This window comes from Phyllostomus hastatus, unplaced genomic scaffold, assembly GCF_019186645.2.
Source record: "Phyllostomus hastatus isolate PE091 unplaced genomic scaffold, TTU_PhHast_1.1 phas_contig_58, whole genome shotgun sequence".
Lineage (NCBI taxonomy): Eukaryota > Metazoa > Chordata > Mammalia > Chiroptera > Phyllostomidae > Phyllostomus > Phyllostomus hastatus.
Window position 1 is genome coordinate 32628521 of NW_025333916.1, and position 14355 is coordinate 32642875.

Here is a 14355-nt window from a genome sequence, read left to right on the forward strand (position 1 = left end):
CTGACTTCTGTCATCTCAGTGTTCATGTGTCTTGATGGTTTTCTCTCATTCAAATTGAGATGTTACTAGTTCTTGGTAATTTTTTGTTGTGTCATGGACATTTCAGATGTTAAGTGGTGAGACTCTGCCTTCTGTTTAAATCTCAGTCATTACAGGCACCAACTGAGTGCTGCCTTGCTGCTGAGGCGGTGGCCAGGCAGGCTCCTATCACACACATGACCTCTGCACATGCCTGCAGGCCACCTCGTCACGGCCAGGCCAGGACAGTAGTCAGGGCCCACTCTCACAGCCCCTGTGCGGGCCACTGTACAAGGCCAGGTGTACCAGGTGCATGTTTTCCTCCTTGGTGTTGGGCTGGAGTGGGGCTGACGTATTTTTTGGTCAGTTTCCACTGGCGCTTCTACGTTGACAGCTCCTTTGGCACTCAGATTGGGGTGGAGTGTACAGGAGACCAAACAAAAACACCCAAACCAACCCAGGGCATTCACTGCTTGACCTTTCCCTTCCCCCTTCCCTTCCCTTCCCTTCCCTTCCCTTCCCTTCCCTTCCCTTCCCTTCCCTTCCCTTCCCTTCCCTTCCCTTCCCTTCCCTTCCCTTCCCTTCCCTTCCCTTCCCTCCCTCCCCTCCCCTCCCTCCCCCTCCCCTCCCTCCCCTCCCTCCCTCCCCTCCCCCTCCCCCTCCCCCTCCCCTCCCTCCCCTCCCTCCCTCCCTCCCCTCCCCCTCCCTCCCCTCCCTCCCCCTCCCTCCCCTCCCCCTCCCCTCCCTCCCCTCCCTCCCCTCCCCTTCCCTCCCCTTCCCTTCCCTTCCCTTCCCTTCCCTTCCCTTCCCTTCCCTTCCCTTCCCTTCCCTTCCCTTCCCTTCCCTTCCCTTCCCTTCCCTTCATTACAGTTGACATTCAATTTTATTTTGTATCAGCTTTATGTGTACAGCACAGTGGTCAGATGCTCATATACTCTACAAAGTGCTCCCCTGGATATGTCCAGGACCCAACTGGCACCATACCCGGTTATTACATCATTACTGACTATATTCCCTGTGCTGTACTGTATATCCTGTGGCTGTTTTTGGAACTCCCAATTTGTACTTACTGCCTTCGCCTTTTACACCCAGTCCCTCCGATCCCTCCTCCAGCAGACATTAATCTGTTCTCTGTATCTATGAGTCTGTTTCCATTTTGTTTATTTTGTTCCTTAGTTTCCACATGTAAGTGAAATCATGTGGTATTTGTCTTTCTTTGACTGGCTTGTTTCACTTAGCATAATAATCTTTGGGTCCATCCATGCTGTCACAGGTGTTAAGATTTCATTCTTTTTTATGGCTGGGTAATATTCCACTAGGTATATGGGGTGGGCAGAGGTAGGTTTACAGTTCACATGGAAAGACGTGTGCAGGTTAGGATTATTACAGTAGCTTTATTAACTCAAAAGAATGTTACTCACAACTGGAAACCTGCTTTTGCCAACCCCTGCATGTGCCACAGCTTTTTTGAACACTCATCTGTTGATGGGCACCTGCGTTGCTTCCATGTCTTGGCGATTGTAAGTAACCCAGCAGTGACCATAGGGGTGCGTATATTCTTTCGAATCAGGGTTTTGGGTTTCTCTGGATATATACCCAGAAATGGAATCACTGGGTCCATTTTTCATTTTTTGAGGATCATCTCTGCTGTTTTCTACAGTGGGTGCACCAGTCTGTTCCCACAACAGCACTTGTTTATTGATTTATTGATGAAAACTATTCTGACAGGTTTGAGATGGTATCTCACTGTGGTTTTAATTTGCATTTCTCTGGTGATTAGTGATGTTGAACATCTTTTCATATGTCTGTTGACTATTTGTATGTCCTCTTTAGAGAAGTGTCTACTCAAGTTGTAGGAGACCATTCTGCGTGGTGTGGGCCCAGCTTCCACTCAGAGACGCACAGGACCCACGCCCACGGATAGGTTCTCCCATGGGGAATCAGGCCAACAATGTGTCTAGGCTGCTTTGAGTCTTGCTTTTGCTAAAAAAACTCCCTCACCCTGAATTGAGGACATTTACTGCAAAGTAACTTCCTAAAATCCGTGCTAACCCTTCCAAGGATGAGTATAACCAGTTCAACTACTTTTGCCTTTTCATTTGCAAATATCCCTCTTCTGTGATGTGATTAGCAGCATCCTCTCCTTTGTTGTCTGTAAAAGGTAACCACTTAAAGCAAACCTGTGCATAGTAAATGAGGACCATCGTGTAATGTGAGGAGAAACCCAGTAAAGGCCAGTCATGGCAAGGGCCAAGGCTTTTGCTCCCCTTGAGAGAAAAGCCATGCTGTCCCTTTTCCTCCACTGGACTCGGTAGTACATGTGAATGTCTCATTTCATCCATAATGACGTGGTCACTGCAGGCCCGTGTCTGCATTGCAAGTCCTCTGCCCATTTTTTAAATTGGATTGTTTGTTTGTTTCTTGGCATTGAGTTGTATGAGATCTTTATAAATTTGGGGTATTAATCCCTTATTGGATATATCATTGGTGAGTATTTTCTCCCATTCAGTAGGTTGTCTTTTCGCTTCATCAATGGTTTCTTTTGCTTTGTAAAAATATTTTAGTTTGATGTAGTTCCGTTTGTCAATTTTTTCTCTTGATTTCATGCCCTTGAAGATATAGCAGAAAATGCACTGCTAAGAGAGATGTCAGATTTTACTGCCTATGTTTTGTTCTAAGAATTTTATGGTTTTGAGTCTTACATTGAGTCTTTAATCCATTTTGAGTTTGTTCTTGTAAATGGTATAAAAAGGTGGTCTAGTTTCATTTTTTTTGCCTGCATCTGTCCAATTTTCGCAAAACCATTTATTGAATAGACTGTCTTTGCTCCATTGTATGTTCTTGCCTGCCTTGTCAAGTAATAATTGACCGTATAGAAGTGAGTTTATTTCTGGGCTCTCTGTTCAGTTCCATTGACCTATGTGCTCGTTCTCGTGCCGGCACCGTGCTACTTTGATTACTATGTCCTTATTCTATAGTTTGATAGCAGGTAGCATAATACTTCGAACTTTTTTCTTCTTTCTTAAGATTGTTATGGCTGTTTGGGGTTTTTGTTGTGGTTTCAAATACATTTTTGGATTATTTGTTCTAGTTCTGTGAAAGACACCATTGGTCTTTTGATATAGGAATCACATTGAATCTATAGACTGCTTTGGGTAGTGTGGACATTTTAACTACGTTAATTCTTTCTATCCATGAGCAGAGTACATGCTTCCATGTATTTGTATCTTCACAGTTTCTTCAATGTCTTATAATTTTCCAAGGACACATCTTTTACTTCCTTGATTGAATATGTTTCTAGGTATTTTATTTATTTATTTATTTATTTTTGTGCACTTGTAAGTGTGATTGCTTTTTTAAGTTTCCATTTCTGATGGTTCATTATTGGTGTATAAAAATGCAACTGTCCTGGCCAGGTTGCTCGGTTGGTTGGAGCGTCATCCCACACTCCAGATGGTTGCAGATTCCATCCCCGGTCAGGTGCATACTTAGCTGTGGGGGAGGCAACCAATCGATGTTTCTCCCTCACATCAGTGTTTCTCTTTCTCTCTCTCTCTCTCCACCCCACTCCCCCTCCCTCTCCCTCTCAAATCAATAAACATATGCTCGAGTGAGGATAAAAAAATTAAACTGATTTCTGAATATTTTTTTTATCCTGCTATTTTACTGAATTCATTTATCAGTTCTAGTATTTTTTCATATGTGTGGAATCTTTAGAGTTCTTGGTATACAATATTATGTCATCTGCAAATAATGACAATTTTACTTCTTCCTTTCCAGTTTGGATGTCTTTTATTTCTCCTCTGGTTGCTGTGGCTGGGACTCCATCCAGCACTCTGCTGAATAAGAGTGGTGAAAGTGGACGTCCCTGTCTTGTTTCTGTCCTAAGGGAAACACTTAGTTTTTTCCCCATTCAATATTTTGTTAGCTGTAAGTTTGCCATATATGGGTTTTATTATTTTGAGGTGTGTTCTCTCTATTCTCACTTTGCTGAGATTTTTATCATACGTAGTGCTGGATTTTGTCAAATGCTTTTCCTGCATCTGTTGATAGGATCATATGATCTTTATCCTCATTTTGTTTACGTGGCATATCACATTAGTCAACTTGCGGATGGATTTATACCAATCTTGCATCCCAGCAGTAAACCCCACCTGATCATGGTGTATCATCTTTTGACCATTTTTTGAGGTCCCTAGGTAGCTGGCTTTCTGTTCCCCACCCTTCAGAGTTGTCTGGTGTTTGTTTTCTGTATTGTTGTCCCTGGTTTTTAGGATGACAGATTGGGAGAATTCGTTTGAAATGTGTCTACCCTGTCTTGTCCTGGACTGAAAACCTGCAAACCAGTTTCTTTAATGAAGACACGTTTTAAACCATAAGTATCACTGGGAAAGTACTGGTGCATTTAGACCCAGATTTTTTTTGACTACAGAAACTTATTTTTGTGGTGACATGTATTTAATGTGTGCTTATTGGGTATGCCATGCAGAGCACACAGTGCACGGGGCATGCAGTTTGCTCTCACGTGTAATGGGCATGGAGTGGCCGGGTCAGCTACGTAGTGACCCCTGCATGGAGGCTGCACAGGCAGTGGGGTGGACATGGGAGTGGAAGCAGGAGCCCAAACAGCAGGACGTTCCTGGTGACAGCGGGTGCTGGACAGAGAGGCAGTGGGGTGAGGAGCAGGCATGGGTTCACAGGCGTTTGGAGGTGAACATGAGCTAAAATTTTAAATGCAGTTCTTGAGATTATGATATCTCACTTTTATGACAATTTATTTTCACTTTAAAAATAAGGTTAATATCTCATAATTTTCTATTCCTAGCTGAACTTCGGTCATTATCTATTCCTGGAACCTATCAAGAAAAGATTACTCACCTGGGAAATTCTTTGATGAATTTAACAGGTCTAAAATCTTTGGATCTCTCACGTAACTCCTTGGTTAGTCTAGAGGTAAGTTTTAGGTTTGTTTCTTAAAAGAGAATTTAGTGCTATCACCTGCAGTAGTGGAAAGCACATTTACATTTAAAAATGAAATCTGTTTTGTAACCATGCCTGTGGTGCTTGTGTATTGCACATGGACGGGGATTTACGTGCAAGGCCATTTCCTTGCATTTCCTGTGTGTGCCAGGTTGCTTGTGTGTCACAGCACACCTTGAAACTACTTCGACAGCTGGAAGTCGTAGTGCTCTGATGAACAGTTGTATCTTGTAAGGAATAAACTAAGCCCAGAAGGTTACTGTGTGCATGCCCCTGACTCTTCCACCTTTCTGTCAGCTGTATTTTTCTTTATCCATTTTCCACACTGCAGCTCCGTTTACTGTGTGCCTCTGGGTCGCCGCAGGCCACAAGTGCCGGTTTGCTGCAGTGGGCCTAACCCAGCAGAGGCTCGGTCCTAGTGAGTGAGTAAGAAGTCAGCCAGGTGATGGTGGCGAGTGGCTTAAATGGAGAGGGGTTCTGGCCAGAAAGAAAGGCAGGACGTAGCTGCCCAGGAACATAATAGTTTCAGCACCCTTGACTTGGGGGTCAGGAGTCGGCTGGGAGTCAAAGGCGAGTTTCAATCCAGGTTGCAACCAGTGCTGGCTCACCTCTCAGCCCCTCCGAGCCTGAGTTGTCTCATCTGTGAAATGAGAACAGGGATAGGGCTTACTCTGTGGGGTTGTGTACAACAGAGTGGAGTTGTATAAATCGCTTAGCTTGGCCCATGCTGAGAACATGCTGTCCTCAGTGGTCATGACTGTTGTGAACTTCCCTGAACAGCCAGTCGCTGTGTGCAGGACAGAAGTTGGTAGATGAGAACACATTTCAGGTTTGTTCTCTACCCGTAAAATAGCATGTCGTTGTTACTAGTGCATTTGTTAAGCTGGTTGGTCAGTCAGCACTGCTGGCCCATTTTACTCTGTGTTTGTAAAGCATGCACTCATTAGCATTTTGTCCTGTTAACAGGGTATTCAGTACCTGGCTGCACTGGAAAGTCTCAATCTCTACTACAACTGCATTTCCTCACTAGCAGAAGTACTCCGGCTCCACTGCTTGACGGAGCTCACGGACGTGGACTTCCGACTGAACCCTGTGGTGAAGAACGAGTCTGACTACCGCCTCTTCGTCGTGCACATGCTGCCGAAGCTCAGGCAGCTCGGTAGGCGCGGCGTGCTCACACCCTGCTCCTGGGGCCCCGGCTGGTGTTTGGAGCATTGGACAGATTGCACCGCTGATTTTTCTGAAAAGGAAGGTTGTTTTCTACTCTTCTGGCATGAGTCCTGTGTCACAGAATGGGCCTTGTCGGAGAGCTGCCTGGGAAGGTGACAGGGAACCTGTGGCCACACATGATTGTTAGGGAGGACAAAAGCGCAGGCGTGGGCTGGACTGTTCAGTCTCACTCTGGCTTCACTTTCTAGCTATTTTGCAGCACATTTCTGAACTTCTGGTGCCCGGCTTCTGTGCATGGCCCTGGCCATCACCTCAGGTTCAGCTAAACAGCTGGATTCTGCTGGGTTCGTACTCACTTAGAAAGATGGAGACTAGAAGTTCATTGTTTCACACCCTCCCACAAGTGACAGGGGTAAGAGAGAGTGAGGTGGTTTTGTTGGCAGGTAAGCCACCACCTGGGCTTAGTAACCCATGTCTGTAAAAGAAATGGATCTCTGCGACAGGGTCACAGGCAGCGCTTGCAGGGTGCCAGCTGGACAGGTCCAGTTGGGAGGATCACACTCAGGGAAGCCACACTGGCACCTTCCCTCCTGTCCCCCCACCTACCAGGAGATGTCTTTGCTGTGAGCAGTGTGGCCAGTGGCACTTCCGATGCTCCTTCACGTTGCACTTCAAGGGGGAAGAGCTGGAGCATGAACCCAGGACCATGGGGTGCGCAGGTCTTGGGGGAGGGAGAGCTTGGGGGCCTCGTACCCTTCTGTGTGAAGGGGGTGGTCAGTGCTGGTAGCTGTGGTGCAGGAATGTCTGATCAAGGGGTGTCGTGTGCCCCAGTAACCACAGCGTGCCCTCAGTCTGCAGGCCCATTCACTTCTTGGCAAGGCTGGGGATGCATCTGGGGAATCTCCCTCTCCTGGGTTCTGACCCAACAAAACCAAAGGGAGGCCCACATCAGGGCAGCGTCTGTCAGGGAAGGCGTTGTTCTGCCACTGTCCACGTGGTCAATACTGAGGGGCAGGCAGGCCGCTGGGGGTGGATTTGCGCACATCTCAGTGGCAGGTGTGTGTCAGCTTATCCTCCAGTGCCCTCTCCACAGCCTGGGCCTGGGGCAGGGCCAGGCTGTGGGTATTAATGACTGACCCCCAAGGCATACTGTTGAGTCAAACCTACTTAAACGTCAGGGTTTTATTTTAATTTTTAGATATTTGAGAGGAATAAGTACTTCTCTTCTAACTTTTAACTCTAAGCAACTTATAGTTGAATTTGGCTCTTTTCAGAAGCATTACAACCCTTATCATGGAACATATTTTGCAATTTTCTGTCTTAAGTCATTACTTTTCTTTTGTCATAAAAGTTTTAGGTTCACAATCTTACAATGTTTATACAGAGAATGGGTGTGAGAGTCTTTCCATGTGGGAAAGATATTTCCAGACACAAAAAGGAATGTGATTGAAAGTCACAGCCGTTGCAGGACTCGTGGCCCGCTCGCTCTAGCAGACTGTGCAGTGAGATCGGGCGCTCGGTCGTTTGTTCCGAGAGAATGACTGAAGGCTCTGGAAGTGTGTGGAGAATGGCAGTGGGGCATCAAGGGCGACCTGTGGAGTAGAAGTGGGGTCCAGGAGCAGAGCAGGCAATGTGTATGGGTCTGGGGCTTGTGAGATCTGGGAGGATGCTGCAGAGTCAGGGTGTAACAGAGAGGTCTGGCCAGATCGCTGGGCAGAGGGGAGGGATGCCCAAGAGGGGTCCGGAAGTGCTGAAGGCAGGGCATTGAAATCGCAAGCGAAACTGCCTGACAGGCTTCCATACCCCAGGGAAGGGCAAATAACTAATGTGGCTCATGACACCGCTTACACAGGGCATGTATCGGCTGAAAAGGTCACAACACATGTGCATCGTGAAGGTGAGCGCGGCGATCCCTGCCCTGGGCAGAGACATTGTGCCCCTACACATGACTAGAACCCTCCTTCCCACTTCTGGGTCATGGCGGCAGGCGGAGGGGCAGACAACACTGCGGGCTGATGCACGTGGTAGACATTAGCTTGAGTTAGCTGGGAATTTGGACACTCCAACAGCATGTAGGATTTGGGGGGAAAGGTTTTAAATGGAGGGCGCAGAGATACTTGCCCACTTTTGCATTCCCCTCACACTGTTGGGAGCCAGCTCCCAGATGCTGGGTCCTGTGCAGGACACTGCGGCCCCGCACCACTTGTCACCGCTCCCAGTCTCTGGCTCTGAGAGCAGCACACGGATGCACCGGAACGTTCTTCAGCTCCGGGACTGCAAGCAGCCTTGGACCCCCAGGGGCCCCCAGGACGGAGCCCCTCACACAACCAGCTGCAGTGATCTGGCAGGCACTGGGCTGGGTGGAAGGAGGAGGCTGTGGTGGGGAGATGGAGACGCCAACTCCACAAGTGTGCACTCCAGAGAGAGGGAGCCTGGGGCTGGAGAGATGTAGATCTGTTGGCATGGCAGCCTTGAACTCCAAAAGGACAGATAAGAATGGGGGTGGGGAGAAATCTCTGGACATGGATTTGGATTTCAGTCTTTTAAGAGTGAATTCCAAGGGGATTTCTGTGTTTTGCTGAAGATAATGGCTTGGAGAAGGGGAGCCTCTTGCTCCCCCAAATTAGGCAACCTGTTAATAAAAACCTTTTTCCTTCCCCACCAATTATTGTGTTATACTTGTGTATGGCAGCAGGAGGCCGAATCCCATTTTGTTTGGTAATAGGGAGAGAGTATAGTTTTGGGGAGAATGAATTTTGCATTTGGTTTTAGCCAGACTGAGTTTGAATTTATAGTGGAATAGTCCAGAGAAATATTCTTAGAATAAGGGACTTGGAACTGACTCAAAAGTGAAGTTAAGGCTCAGCCCTGGCCTGTGTGTGGCTTGGTGGGAACTTTATCCCATAATTGAAGGTCACAGGTTCAATTCCTGGTCAGGGCACACAATCTAGTTTGTGGGTTCGATTCATGGTCTGGGTGTTTACGGGAAGCAGTCAGTCGATGTTTCTCTCTCACATCACAGTTTCTCCCTTCCTCTCTCTAAAAAGCAATGAAAAAATGTCCTTGAGCGAGGATTAAAACAAAAGTGAAGTTAAGGCTCAGTGAGTAGAGTTGTACGTTGTGAGCACAAGGGGTGTCCACACCGGGAGAGCAGGTGCCATGCTGGGGGAATGTGGGAGAGTGGAGGCCAGGAGGTCCCAGGCCGTGTCTCAAGGTTGGGAGGAGAGGGGGGAGGTCACGGGGTTAGGACCGCAGCTGTGTCTCAAGGAGCAGCCCTAGTTGCAAGTGTGCTTCCAGGTGGTTTCCCCAGTTCCTTCGTTTCTCTGCTTTGACAGCGGCTCATTTACTCATTTTTAAATGGGAATGGTATACTTTTGGGTTTTGCCACAGGTTAAATGCTCTTTGGAGGGCAGGTTAGGAACTTAACCACCATTTGTAATGTTAATTCTGTGCTCAAATATGTTGCAAATTCCACCACACTAACTTTTCAGCATTTGAATCACCTCATGTTCAGTATTTCCTGAGGGAAGTCCAGAAGTTGCCTTTGAGACCCAGGGCACCAGAGGACAGTTTAAACCTAACTCTTATTTCCCAGTCTTGAGGATCTGAGGACGCAAATGCTAGGCATAAACACATGCCTAGGCTGTCTTCTCTCCAGCATGTTCAGGGTTCTCACCCATGGAGACTCTCAGGTGTGTTCAGTGTGGTTCAAGAATGCACACCTAAAATGTGCATTAAAAGAAGGGAGCCTGGCCCCAGCCAGGTCGCTCAGTTGGTTGGAGCATCGTCTCATACACCAGAAGGTTGTGGGTTGGACCCCTAGTTGGGGTTGTGGTTTGATCCCCAGTCAGGGTGTGTATGGGAGGCATCTGATTGATGTTTTTCTCTCACATTGATGTTTCTCTCTCCCTTCCTCTCTCTCTAAAATCAAATATACCCTCGGGTTAGGATAAAGAAGGAAGGAGATGGAGAAGGGATCCCTGTGTGGGAACTTGTGTGTGTACTTCTTCTCCTGCGGCGGCAGCCTGCCTCCAATGCAGTGTCTGAGGTGTGAGCTTTCGGCAGGCAGGGTGGTTCTTTTGGAATCAGCACTCAGCATCGCTGAGAAACCGAGTGTAGCCACCAAAGCCCAGCCTCCCTTTATTGGGTCTGTTCAGTGCTAATGCAGGACACTGCATCAGCAGTGGCAGGGTCAGTCCAGAGGGGATGGAAGATCCAGAATGAGTGGTGGCAACCCTGGCCATGTGTGGTGTACTGCAGGGTATTGATGGAATGCCAGGAGGTGTGCCCGCTTCACGGCTTCACGGCATCACTTGCTAGTTTCTCGGCGGTGTTTTCTCCCTAGACGACCGCCCCGTGAGAGAGAGCGAGCGGAAGGCATCCCAGCTGCACTTCGCTTCTGAGGAATCACTCGACTCCACACACAGCTTCCCAGCTGTCTGCAGAGTTGGAAGGTATGAACACGCGCGGTGTTTGTGGAAGGAAGGTACTCAGGCTTGTCTGGTCATAGCGTGTTTAACTAAAAGATAGAAAGCTCTGTGTTGACTAAAAGATGTAAGAGATGTTTTTGTGCACCGATCACCACTTAAAGGGCGGACATGCAGGAAAAAAAGAGGGAAGGAGAAACACTGGATACCAGCTGGGGCTCAAGGCGACAGTGGGATAGAGTCTCTCTCCGTGGTCCACATTTTGTATGAATTATTTTTAATATTAAAGTGTTTGTTAAAGTAACACATGTAAAACGATAGTGCGGAATGTGGTCAAACACGAGTTCTCTCTCCCACCGCCTGGCCCACTCCCCAGCAGCCGCTTGCACTCATTCCTGTAACTGTCTCTGCTTCCAGGTCCTGTTTAACATACTTGCTCATCAGCAGGCAGCACAAACTAATTGCCGTTTTTGGGTGTGCACACTTGAAGCAGGACCTGACAGCTCCTGTCACCCCTTCCCCGCACCGTGGTTACAATATGTGGACTGTGCCCCTCCCCCTGTATTCTCCGCTCAGTGTCCTGTGGCCGTGCTCCAGGCTCTGCTGTGGTAGGCCTGTGGGAGTGCGTGCCCACTGGTGCCTCCCATTCCTACCATCTGCATCTTTATGTTTAACTTTAGGTCATCAGGGTTGATAGTATTTAACTGTTCTGAAGCCATCAAGAGTCTTTATACTTTGCGTATGGGTTGATTCTAAAGGCAAAAGTCAATCAACTGTTTACATTTCTCTCAATGTGCTAGGGTTATGTACTTCTTCTTGTACACCATTTTGTTTTGTCTGAAGCTTTTAATCGTTTTCTTTTTCTTGCATGATATGCCTTAGCGTATTCATAAATTCCTATAATGTAGAGGTTGGCCAGGTTTTTTTGTAAAGGGCTGGAGAGTGAATATTTTTAGCTCTGTGGACCATATGATCTCTGTCCCAGCTTCTAAATTCTGCCTGTGTTGAGTGAAAGCAGCCATAGGCAATACTTAAAGGATTAGCTGTGTTCCAATAAAACTTTATTTTATAAAACAGGCAGTGGGCCAGATGTGACCCCTGGCCTATACTTGACCAACTTCTGTTCTAATACCTTAAGATCAGATCCAAATCCTTGGGATCTCCTGATCCCTTAGATGTCCCCCCCGTAGCCTCCCTTGCCCTTACTTCCCTATTTCAGACCAGACTGAGTGCTATGTAGACAACCGTACTTGGTACCCTGTACAATGGTCTGAATGTGCCTCCCCCACCCCAAATCCATATGTTGAAATCCTAATCCCAAAGATGATCGATGGTATTGGGAGATAGGGCCTTCGGGCAGTGATTAGGTCATGAATGGTGGGCCCTTCGTGAGTGAGACCGGCGCTCTTCTAAAAGACGCCTCACAGAGCTCCCTAGCTCCTTCCTCCACCTGAGTTTATGAGTTAGCTGGTCCAACTTTGTTCTTCTTCAATATTGAGTTGCCAATTCAAGGGCAATTGCCTTGTTATATAAACTTCAGAATCGGTTTGTTAATATCCCCAAAATACCTTGCTGGGATTTTGATTGGGATTGCGTTACATTGCATCTTAAGATCAAGTTGGAAGAAGGGACATCTTGACAATATTGAGTCTTCCTATCTCTGAATGTGCACTGCCTCTCCATTCATTTAGTTCTTTGATTTTTATTAGAGGTAGTTTTTCTCATAGATTTTGAGAGTGCCACCATCACAGGCCCTTGCTTTCCACCGCCGGCTGTCCTGCTGAGTCCCTCCTCTGCCTCACTTCAGCAGAGGGAGGCACAAGAGCCATTTCCCGCACTTGCACCTACCGCTCCCCCCAAGAGCCCTGTGGCTGTGCTGGCAATGCAGTCGTCTCCCCTCACGGGGGCTGTGCGGGCTGGAGTGTGCCCCGGTTGGAGTGACAGCACTGAGCTGGCTTTTCCTTGCAGACCGAACCACTCCAGAGCTAAGTGCACTGACCCTTCTGCCAAGAAGTGCTTGGTCATGAATGCTGATGACGAGGCCGTCCTGAACCTCATTGCCGAGTGCGAGTGGGACTTGAGCAACCCTCCTAGGAGCACAAGCTGCAGCCAGAAGGAGCAGGAGGACGACTTCCACAGTTCCCAAGGTAGACTGCAGCTCCACCCGGAGGCCCAGCAGGCCCAGCTTGCTCCGGCACAGTAGTGCTTTTTAGAAAATGTACTTTTAAGTATAGAATCTTCATTAAGTCTCGTGTACTTGTAAATGTCAGTAATTTGGACTATAGAATTATAAAAGAAAAAGTTATATATTTAAGTTGAGTATAGTCATACTGCATGATAGTTTAAATTGTATTCTTCCTCAGATCAATTACAATTATAGGGAGGAAGTAAAATGTGCAAGTAGACAAGAGGGTAACATCCTGTCATTGGGAACCACTCTGTATGGTTTTCGAGACTGCAGTCCCACAAGAGCAGGCCCTGAAAGGGGGTAGTACGTCTCCCTGGAAAACGAGGTAAAAACGCAGGTGGCAAGCATGACTGGACTCTAACACCAAGGGTTCCCATGGGAACCAGGCCTATAATGTACATTGTATCCTTTGAAGCTTGCTGTGCTTTGTTTTGTATAGCCCTGGTGACATAAACTGAATGTTTAAGTTCAAGGCATAAGGAATAAACTTGTTATCTCATGAAACACCCTCTGGCTAACAGACCGTGACCTATGACAAATCTCTGTGTTCCTTCCGTTGTTAACTGTAAATACCTGTTTTTGTGTGATTAGAGCCTTTTGACACTGACTGATGAGCTATCCACGTATGCTGTGTACACCTACACATACCATTCCCAATAAAAACCATTGGAGAGAAGGACTTGGGGCATTCTCCACTAGAAGGAATTGCCACCCCCTTTCCTGCCAGAACAGCAAGATTGTGTCCGGGACGGTTTATTTTTTGTCCGTGGCGGACGGGAGGAGCATGCTGTTGGATGTCCTCCCACATCCCGTGGCCAGTGGGACGGACATTTGTGTCAGCCACGGGGGGTGTTCACTAGCCTCAGGGATCACTTAGAACTCAGGCCGCCACGTTAGAACTTTAAACGCAGCAAGGTCATCGCAAAGTCTTTCTGGTGCATGCACAAACTCCATCACTTTGCCAGGGACTCTGTTTCCCATTAGGACTTGTGTGTAAGCTTTAGCACCGTTTCTCCTTCCATTACAAGTTTCTGAGCACTTTTCACGAAGACGACAGCCGGCTGAGGTGTAAGTTTGGGCTGAAATCCCAGGATTCGCCTGCTGGCAGGAGGACATCTGCTCTTCGGGCGTCCTCGCCAGCTCTTGGTGCTGTCCGTCTCTTTTGTTCTGGCTGTTCTTCTGGGTACATTTTAGTACTTTATTGTGGTTTTAATTTGATTTTCCTGAAGACCCATGATGAAAATCTCTCTCATGTACTTCATGGGCCATTTGTATGTCCTCCTCTGTGAGGCTTCTGCTCAAGTCCATCCCTCTCCCTTTTTCTCATCTTGGCAGGAAGTCATAAGAGTTCTTTTTGGTTTTTAATACAACCCTTTCTCTGATGTAAGTACTGCACATTTTCTCCCATTCCATTGTTTGCCTTTTGTTTTCTTAACAGTGCTTTGAAAAGCAGAAGTTTTAATTTCACTGAAGTCCACTTTATCAAGTTTTTTCTTTATTTGATTTGTGCTTTTTTATCACCCTGTAAAAAGGTCTTTGCCCCCTGCTGGTGCGGATTTTCCCTGTGGGAGC

General features: G+C 47.3%; 1 protein-coding gene across 3 annotated transcripts in view; it reads left to right on the forward strand.

Annotated features, from left to right (window-relative positions):
- The window catches only part of CEP72 (centrosomal protein 72), a 32691-nt gene that overhangs the window by 1929 nt on the left and 16407 nt on the right, over positions 1–14355 (forward strand). For 2 of the 3 annotated variants that reach the window (XM_045848052.1, XM_045848053.1), the window contains exons 2-5: positions 4844–4971; positions 5965–6157; positions 10514–10622; positions 12564–12742. In XM_045848052.1, the coding sequence (XP_045704008.1) occupies positions 4844–4971; positions 5965–6157; positions 10514–10622; positions 12564–12742 (609 nt within the window). The remainder of the gene's footprint in view (positions 1–4843; positions 4972–5964; positions 6158–10513; positions 10623–12563; positions 12743–14355) is intronic. The other variant, XM_045848054.1, reaches the window with a different exon arrangement.